General features: G+C 38.9%; 1 protein-coding gene across 9 annotated transcripts in view; it reads right to left on the bottom strand.

Moving 5' to 3' along the window:
- Window positions 1-770: 770 nt before the first annotated feature.
- The window catches only part of LOC132092358 (SAM and SH3 domain-containing protein 1-like), a 253,886-nt gene continuing 244,558 nt past the window's right edge, over window positions 771-10,098 (bottom strand). For all 9 annotated transcript variants that reach the window (XM_059498548.1, XM_059498549.1, XM_059498553.1 and 6 more), the window contains 4 exons: window positions 8,013-8,141; window positions 5,363-6,327; window positions 1,312-1,443; window positions 771-1,191 (listed from right to left, as the gene is read on the bottom strand). In XM_059498548.1, coding sequence (XP_059354531.1) covers window positions 931-1,191; window positions 1,312-1,443; window positions 5,363-6,327; window positions 8,013-8,141 — 1,487 coding nt within the window. In that variant the 3' untranslated portion in view covers window positions 771-930. The remainder of the gene's footprint in view (window positions 1,192-1,311; window positions 1,444-5,362; window positions 6,328-8,012; window positions 8,142-10,098) is intronic.

The raw sequence follows: 10,098 nt of genomic DNA, 5'->3' as shown, positions 1-10,098 counted from the left end.
AGACAAATAAAACAAAACAAACAAAAACACCTGTACACATTTCACTCCAACAAGCATATTACATCTGCGTGATGCATCATTTGCATCAGAGATGAGTGCGATAAGAGGTACACAATAAGCAGGAGTATATTTTCAAGATAACAGGCAACATAAACTGATAGAGCTGCAATAAAATTTGATATACCGCAACAGCCGAGTAAGGGATGCACGTTTAATATTGTGTGTTTAGAAGTCCGGGAAGATTAAATGTGCTGTGAATATCGAATATTATATTGAGTGGATTATAAGGATTGATGCTTAAATGTCACCTTGAACACAAACAAACAAAATTAAACAGTTTGTACAAACACAGTACACATTTTCTTAAACCGTGACCAACTACTGACCTGAAATCAAAATGTGCATTGCTCTGAATATCCCCATATGGCAAAGTCATGCTTTTTGGAATGACTCACCCAAAAGAACACATCTTTTCATATACATACGGGATGCTTTGAGTGATAAAGTAATATTATATTAACGAACCTGCATGAAATGACATTGCTTTGGCCAGGTGACATTCTCTTGATACTCAAGTGCTTCAGTAAGCACTAAAAAAAATTTTTTTTCCAAATAAATCTCAAACTTCCTGAAAAAGGGATTCAGAAAAGTCTACAAATTCATACAAAAGCAAAAATTCTCAGAAAAAAGTGTGCTTGCTTTCGACAGACAGATGTTTCAGGCCAAAACTAGATGTTTCTATGGAACCTTTTGTTGAAAAGCCTACAATAACTGTCCTTGGAAGCCAGATCAGTCATTTCTGAAATTGCCAAAAGGCTGAGATTATAAAACAGAAAGGTGGGAGAAAATTTGGCGGCTGTTCTCCAGGTCTGTCCCTTCACCAGCAAAGTCTGATCCATTTAGTCAAGTTCATAACAGCTCGTGTTAGTATTATGACTGTCCTGAGCTGCTGGCTGTGACTAGCTGGGCTTCAATGAGAAGAATACGTATGTGATAGTCCTGCTTCAAGCCCGCTTCCCTCACTTTTGCCTCGTTTAAGGATGACACATGATCCAGGGTGTCAAAGCCTGCAGCCAATAGAGGGGCAGAATACATGGGCATTCCAATTGACACGAGCCAATCAGACACAGATCTCATGTGAACAGGAGACACTGGCTTTCGACACATGTCAGTCAAGCCTCCCGAGGGAATCTGTGGAGAAAAAAAAAAACACTTAGTGCTAAATGTCAGTGCTAATGCAGTGAATTATGTTCTAATTTGACTCACATGCATTTGCTAAATGAAATAATTGAATTTGCTAAAGCCACTCACAGCCATGCGGTGGTCCTTGCGGAGTTGTTTAACTCTGATCTGATCCAGACTGGACGCCACATCCTTCACTGGCTGCTGAAAGTCCTCTGAGTACCTCTGTACTAAGAGCTGAGGAATACCACAGCGGCCGTGCTGAGAAACACAGAGAGAAAATTAAAGATTAGCCAGGAAAACTCCATCTAGTGAATCTTTAGCAACCTTACCCACAAATTCAGTCATCAAAATATTAAAAATATGCGATTTTGCCTTGCTAATGCTGTATTGTTTCAAGTTAAGCCGTGATTAGTGCCAAGCTAATGTGAGCAGCCCAACACTTATCTCAACAGAAATGATCAGATCATAAAGTTTATTTCATGTGGGTTTTTAATTGACTTTACGGCTGATGGAGACCAAGCATTCTTGGAAACAGAGGTTGACTCACAAACAAGCAAACTTTATGTGCCAATTACAGCATTACAAGGAGAGCAAGATTTAATTGTTTGTTAAATGTGAGATTCAGGACACTAATGCTAACATCACCCTGTGTGGCATAACTAAGATCCAGTTTAACCATTTTTAGCATGTCTTTGTTTGCATGCTAAATGGCAATCTCTAAAATACACAATGTGGCTTCATACTATTGAAAACCAAGCAGGTTTTTATTGTATTTAGTTCAATAAGGGCAATACTTGGCCATCTTTATGAAATAATCAACAATCCAAGTACAAAGCTTACACAAGCAGAGCAATGATTTTTTGGATAGTGCCACAGAGCCACAGTGTTTACACTCCTCAGGGAAATCAAACAATGAACTGCAAACAAGCTGCGAGAGGAAAAAGTATTTCATTTAAATTACACACACATCAGCTTTAACTTACAAAATCTACCAAAAGACATTCAAACAATTTCTTATTCCCAATTTGGGGTACATCCGATAGGCTGTGGGTCCAGGCATAATAGGACTGGCTGCCAATAAAAAGCACTAAAACTCCAGGCAGTCTGAAACCACAAACTGTTCCAGTGTTTTCATTATAGGGAGGGGACATTTTTCACCTCTTATTCACCTTTTTTTTTTTTTGCCTTTGAATCAGATTTGTTTTGATGATGAGCGTGGACATTACATACCGAGAACCCAAGAAGTTATACCAGATTCAAGATGCTCTCTAGCAAGTCCTCAGACCCTTCCACTTTCCCCTCTGCTTTTGCTTCCAGGGATATGTGATAGTTATGTCTATGCTAAGCCATGCATTTAGCAATTAAAAATAGCCAAAGAAAAGAAGGTTGATTAATTGTACAGACTCCAGCAGAGACCTACTGCATAGATACTAAAGGAATATCTTCTTAGGAAATTGATGAGTGGAAAGTAGTCTTTAGATGAGCACTGATTAAAATGAATGTTCAAAAGAACTTCCAGCAGTAAAAGAAAGGGAAATACACCAGCCATGACTTTCCAGGGACAGTGGCATGGTTGAGTCAAGCCCCCCTACTGTTAATCATTGTGACTTTGTTTAGTCTGCTAACCGTTTTATAACTGCTATAGTGCTGCCATTTTCCACACCATTTTTCCCATATGACGCAGTTCATAAAAACTTTTAACTTTAACCATTAGGCTATACTGAAGGGTTCCTCAAAGTTCTTCACTGCCCTGAAGAGTTTAGTTCTAATCACAATTAAAAATGCCTGAGCAAGCTAATCAGGTCTTCAGAATTACTAGAAAATTACAGGAAGGTTTGCTTGATCAGACTTTGATCTAAACTCTGCAGGGCAGTGGCTCTCTAGGGCCAGATTTGAGGAACTCTGCCAAATGATACAATTGATGATTCCAAAAAGATCTTAACCCTAAATCAGGCAACGTGACCCACGAGTCACATAGTTTTTATTGTCTTTTTTGGGGCATAAAAACAATTTTTTAATTAAATCCTTTTATCATTTATCAATGCCTGGTCTGTCTCAAGTATGCTGGTCACATGATTTGCTTCAAGTTTTCAGTGGTATATTAGTCAGCCTGATCTAAATCCAACATGGCTGCCAGTGGTGGAGAACATTCAGATTTTGAGGTAGTTAATTATATATTAAACTTACTTTTCTTTTGGAAAAAAAAATTATATTACTGCTAACATTAATTCTGAACATTGTCTTAGGGTGCTGAAGAAAAAAATTTAGTCATATGTTGTTTATGTTGTTATTTAGCACGTTTTGAAATGTATGTGACTCCTGAGTCACATTGCCTGTTTAGGGTATAAAAAAGAGAGTATTGAATATATTGAGAATATATGTGACATTACACTAAATTTAAATGGTTGTAATTTAAGAATGTTTTGGAATATAGACATAAGTTTGGTCTTGTTTTTTTTTAAAAAGAAAAAGTAACTTCAAAAATGATTACATTTACTGTAAATCAAATGTACTCTAAATATTTTATATAAAATATATATTTTACAAAATAATTTTTACTCTAAAATGACTATCAAATCAAAGTCATATGTCTAACAAATTTGTGTTCTAAATTTTAATTTGATATCACAAAATGTAACTTCCCATGAGATTTTTAGGCGTTGTACCAAAAATAGCTACTGGGTGTTTTTATGCATTCTCCTGTATCAAATTTATACATTTCAGTCTCAATATAAAAAAAAAAAACAGTTGGCAGATGGGACCGTAAGACTCAGAACTTTCTGATGATATGTGTTTTGTCAAGATTAGAAAAGTTTTTTTTTTATAAAGTAGTTCAAATAAATTGTGTAATAAAAAAACTGACACCACCCACTAGGTGAGGAGCTTGCCCCATAACTAACCCCATAACTGTCACTGTCCCACCTGTGGGACGCTTGGCACTCTTTTTTGTTGTTGTCTTTTTCTCTGTTGTCTTTTACTAAATCTTGTAGCAATCATCATAAATCATATATCATTTGAAAGCTTAGAAGCCCAAGATTGATCCTGTGAATGTTGGTCATTGCTTTACCATGGAAATGGTACTTTAAAATCTAATGGCGGTAACCTCCCCCTTAGTGGGCAGGGTCAAGTGTCATAAAACATTATGCATTACGGTCTTCTAGAACCAAAACTTTTTATAAATCTTGGCAACAAACATATCATTGGAAAGGTGTGAGTCTCAGGATTTCATATTTGGTGGTTATTTGAGATAGAAGTGAAATTCACAGAGAAATCTAGAGAAAAAATCATTAAGCAAAATTCAAAATAGTTTTGATGACTCCCAGTGGATGTGTGTGGTATGACGCCCTAAATAAAATCTCACATGAACCTAAATTTTTTTCATACAACTTCAAATTTGTAACATAACTTATTTAGACACAAGTTTTAATTTTATACAAACTTTAGAGTAAAACCTGTTATTATAAATATTTATAATAAATAAAATATAATAAAATTAATATAGTGCATATTATTTACAGTACATTTAAACTTCAATAACTTTTTGATACTTCAATTTCTTGAAGAAATTCCACTTTTGCTAGAATCTGCAAATTTTCTTCTTTAAAAAGAGACCAACCTTAGGTTTATATTCCAAAGTGTTCATAAATTACAGCAATTTAAGTTTGGATAGTGCACTTTAATGCCTATTTAAAAAATGGGGGGTAACAGAGTACCATTTTTATGGTAAAGCAAGGTCCGATTTCAAAATGGTTTTCACAGGCTGAATATTGAGTGTGTAATCTTTTGAATGATATATTATTTGTCAACATTACTTCAGGTAAAGTATAGGATATAATTGTTTTAAGCATGCAGTGGCAAGTAGGCCAGTAACAGTTAACAGATTAATGACTTGGTCCTTTTTTATACCCTAATCAGGCAACGTAACCTGGGAGTCACAACTCATAAAATCCAAAATATATCAAATATTTAAAAAATTCTTTTGGATATGTTTTACTTAAGCTCAGATGATGTAAAAAATGACATGAAAATATTTTTTGCTTATCATTTTCCACTCTTGCCTGTTTAAGGGGTTAAAGGAATTCATTTTTGTGAATGCTATGGACTCTACTACTAACTGAAAATGGTGGTAGGCCACAACATTACTACTAGATTAATCTGAAGTGAAATCATGACTTACTTTATCAGAGTATGGCTCTTCGGTTAGGTCAATGCCTTCCAAGTACATCCGGTCCTCCAGCAGAGTCTCCAGGTCGGTCATTTTGGCATGGGAGATCTTCCTGCTGAGGGCAACTTTAGCTCCGTGGATCTGAGGACATGCTGATTCAGGTAGGTCAGACAGCCAGGGTGGACTCAGGGCTTCTGGAGATTCACTTGGTGATAATGGCGTTGATTGGGAAATCTCGGAGGGAGTGGTTGGGGTGAATATGGGCTTTGGGGGTAGAGTTGGTGTATTTGGCACTGAACCCGACAGCACTAGTGGAGGGTGGCGCAGACCATTCGGCAGACGTTCTTTGGACTTTTTAGCAGGCACAGGAGGTGGGACGGGTGGCTTTTTAGGGTGAGTCCGTGGAGCAGGGCTAGTTGGGGCAGAAACTGGTTGGCCGTGTGAGGTCTGAGTAGCAGGCAATGGACTGACTGTGTTGAGAGGAAGCTGTGTGGGAACCGTAGGTCTCTGCATTGAGCTCATCTCTCTTCTAGCCTTATTGCTGATCTGGTCCAATTTTGATTCTACAGGATCGGCTTTTACTTTCTTTTTGCTACTCTCTGGCCTGCCTTTATCCTTACTCTCACTCTTCTTTGGATCGAAGGTCTGCTCCCAGTGTATATCCCCCAGAGAATGTGAACGCTTCCAAGACTCAGGGGTCTCCTGGGGGCAGTCTAACTCCTCACAGCTTCGGCTGACCAGTATGCGGGAGGTCTGACCTGCTTTGGAGGCCTTCTTGAGACCCAGGCTATGCAGACTGAAGGCCTTTATGGGCCGGGGCAGAAAAGTCTTCGGGAACTTGCGTTCCTTCTTGGCCTGCTGCTGAAGAACTTCTGTGGAGTGAGTCATGGGAAGAGTGGGATAATCTGGAGACCTTACACCCCCACAATCAAATCCAGATGAACCACGGCTGTGGCGCGACGCCTTGCGGCTCTTACCTGAAACAGAGAGTCGTGCTTTCACATAAATTCATAAATCACATATAATTCTTTCCTCAAAGGCTTCAGATGGTACTTCATGGTTTGTTTGTTTTTTGGTTACTCAGAATAACTCTTGATGTCATAAAGTAGATGATCTGGAAGAGCTACTATTGTGGCAATTTGGTTACACACATGAAAGTGCAGCTCTCCCACTTTCTTATTGATGCATGAGCCAAACATATAATACACACTATTATTGGTGTGGTTTATGCATCGTCGTGTAAGTGAAAGAGCTGCAAAATTATATGTGAAACAAAACAACTACAGTCTGAAATAAAGTGATGAAAACTGTCAGGAAATAAATTGCAAAAAAAGTGGGCAGTAGTTCATTACATATATGTTCATTAGTTGTATTAAACTTTAGGGATTAAGAGTTAGTTTTGGGTTAAAGTGTTAAGTGTGAGTGTTAAGACGAGAAACCACAAATTCAGAAAATATTTATTTTGTAAGCACCATTTTCTGCCAATTGTTCACATCAAAAGTTGATAAAATTAAGAAGCAAAAAGATGAGCATTTATATGCAGGGACCATGAAAATAAATGTACAAAAACATAATAAATGATAATGACATGGTTGAGGAATGAAGAATCTGGAAATGAAAGAAAGGAGCATCCATGGATGCACTTAAAGTATTTTTCTTGGGACATCAGATATTCTTTAACAAAATCAATGACTCAAAAAACAGATGAAAAAAGCAAGCAGACCAGAATGCTAAAGATCACAGGATGGATTTATTTTTCACTTCACACAAATTTCTGATTCATCCTAAACAATCATACTCCACACACACACACACTTACACAGACTCATACACTGTCATACACAACAGGAGGAGGGATCAGTCAGTGTTATGAGATGCCAGTAGGAGGTTAAGAAGACAACAGAAGAGTGAAAACCTTGAACATTAAATTTCTTTGCAAATACAAAATGAGACGATACTTTCTCTTGGATAAAATCCTTTAAAATAGTAGATTAGCTCCTACTTTTACACAATCTATGCAAAATATCACCTTTTAAATGTACGTGACTCATCAACTCAAACATTTTGTATTTATAAAGTCTTTTCTTTTTAGGCACATAAGAATTTGTGCAATATGACAACAACACATCACACAAATATGGAGTGATATATCTTGAAATGTCAAAGGGAGAGACTTTAAATGGGTCTTGTATTATCAAACATTCTCAAAATCATCACGTTTAAGTCCTGCTGTGAGCACAAGCCTTGTATTTGTTGAGTTTCTGTCTTGTTTCTCTTTGGATTTTTCCAAGGCAGCGGATGAATTTTGATCAGTTGGCAATAGCAAGAGTTGCTGCAGCTTTTGGATTTGTGATTTCTAGCTGAATGGAAGAAAGCAGAAGCAGGAGTCTGGGTAGGCTGGATAAGAGAGATAAAGGAATGATGACAGAGTGCCTCTTGAAGCAGAGAAGCAGATAGAAAACAGTGCACAGCAGATGTGACAGACAGACAGGCCTAGGTTAAATCCAGATGTGATGACAGGATCTCATTGGCTGTTAGGACACCGAGTCATGGCAGAGAGAGGCGTGGCCCAGAAGTGAGAGGATGGTGTCATGGCATTGCTACACTAGGCTGGACATGGTGATGCGGTTGGTATGGAGATGCTAGACAAGCGCCTGGTTACCATTCTCTAGGTTTTCATTGCTTTCGTAGCAACCAGAGTCCCGTGGGGAGTCGGCCAAGAGGCCACGCCCCTCACAGAGGAGTTTCTCCTGAGAGCCAGAGAGGGCGCTGCGCTCGGGATCACTGCTACCTAGAACACACACACACACACACACACACAAAGTTAAGAAATGTATACACTTAAATATTCATTTCACTAGTTCACGCTTACATATAATTAGCTGAGGTATGGTATGCGTATTTGGCGTGCTGTCCGGGGAAGGGCTCCGAGCTCGGGAATGGCCCGAACCTAGCGTACCCCCCCCCTTCCCCGTCTACAGTCATGGCAAAAAGTTTTGAGAATTACATAAATATTAGAAATTGGAAAAGTTGCTGCTTAAGTTTTATAATAGCAATTTGCATATACTCCAGGATGTTATGAAGAGTGATCAGATGAATTGCATATTCCTTCTTTGCCATGAAAATTAACTTAATCCCAAAAAAACCTTTCCACTGCATTTCATTGCTGTCATTAAAGTTCCAGCTGAGATCATTTCAGTAATCGTCTTGTTAACTCAGGTGAGAATGTTGACGAGCACAAGGCTGGAGATCATTATGTCAGGCTGATTGGGTTAGAATGGCAGACTTGACATGTTAAAAGGAGGGTGATGCTTGAAATCATTGTTCTTCCATTGTTAACCATGGTGACCTGCAAAGAAACGCATGCAGCCATCATTGCGTTGCATAAAAATGGCTTCACAGGCAAGGATATTGTGGCTACTAAGATTGCACCTAAATCAACAATTTATAGGATCATCAAGAACTTCAAGGAAAGAGGTTCAATTCTTGTAAAGAAGGCTTCAGGGCGTCCAAGAAAGTCCAGCAAGCGCCAGGATAGTCTCCTAAAGAGGATTCAGCTGCGGGATCGGAGTGCCACCAGTGCAGAGCTTGCTCAGGAATGGCAGCAGGCAGGTGTGAGTGCATCTGCACGCACAGTGAGGCGAAGACTTTTGGAAGATGGCCTGGTGTCAAGAAGGGCAGCAAAGAAGCCACTTCTCTCCAAAAAAAACATCAGGGACAGATTGATCTTCAGCAGAATGTATAGTGAATGGACTGCTGAGGACTGGGGCAAAGTCATATTCTCAGATGAAGCCCCTTTCCGATTGTTTGGGGCATCTGGAAAAAGGCTTGTCCGGAGAAGAAAAGGTGAGCGCTACCATCAGTCCTGTGTCATGCCAACAGTAAAGCATCCTGACACCATTCATGTGTGGGGTTGCTTCTCATCCAAGGGAGTGGGCTCACTCACAATTCTGCCCAAAAACACAGCCATGAATAAAGAATGGTACCAAAACACCCTCCAACAGCAACTTCTTCCAACAATCCAACAACAGTTTGGTGAAGAACAATGCATTTTCCAGCACGATGGAGCACCGTGCCATAAGGCAAAAGTGATAACTAAGTGGCTCGGCGACCAGAATGTTGAAATTTTGGGTCCATGGCCTGGAAACTCCCCAGATCTTAATCCCATTGAGAACTTGTGGTCAATCCTCAAGAGGCGGGTGGACAAACAAAAACCCACTAATTCTGACAAACTCCAAGAAGTGATTATGAAAGAATGGGTTGCTATCAGTCGGGATTTGGCCCAGAAGTTGATTGAGAGCATGCCCAGTCGAATTGCAAAGGTCCTGAAAAAGAAGGGCCAACACTGCAAATACTGACTCTTTGCATAAATGTCATGTAATTGTCGATAAAAGCCTTTGAAACGTATGAAGTGCTTGTAATTCTATTTCAGGACATCACAGAAACAACTGAAACAAAGATCTAAAAGCAGTTTAGCAGCAAACTTTTGAAAACTAATATTTATGTAATTCTCAAAACTTTTGGCCACGACTGTATTTATAAAGTGAACTCAAAGTGAGGAGATGGGGTGGAGGAGGGATGCTGATAAACCGTCAATGGATAGAGGATATTTATACTATGGGATTGATTACTTGATTATGGTCCACCTGTGTTGATTAGGCTAAGTATCTGACGCGCTCCTCCTGAATCTTGTTAATAAAAACATCATTTATAAACAAGTATAAAGTATAAAGTTGTTGGGGGTGATC

Source organism: Carassius carassius, chromosome 18, assembly GCF_963082965.1.
Source record: "Carassius carassius chromosome 18, fCarCar2.1, whole genome shotgun sequence".
NCBI classification, from domain to species: domain Eukaryota; kingdom Metazoa; phylum Chordata; class Actinopteri; order Cypriniformes; family Cyprinidae; genus Carassius; species Carassius carassius.
This window is presented reverse-complemented; position numbering and strand designations above follow the sequence as displayed.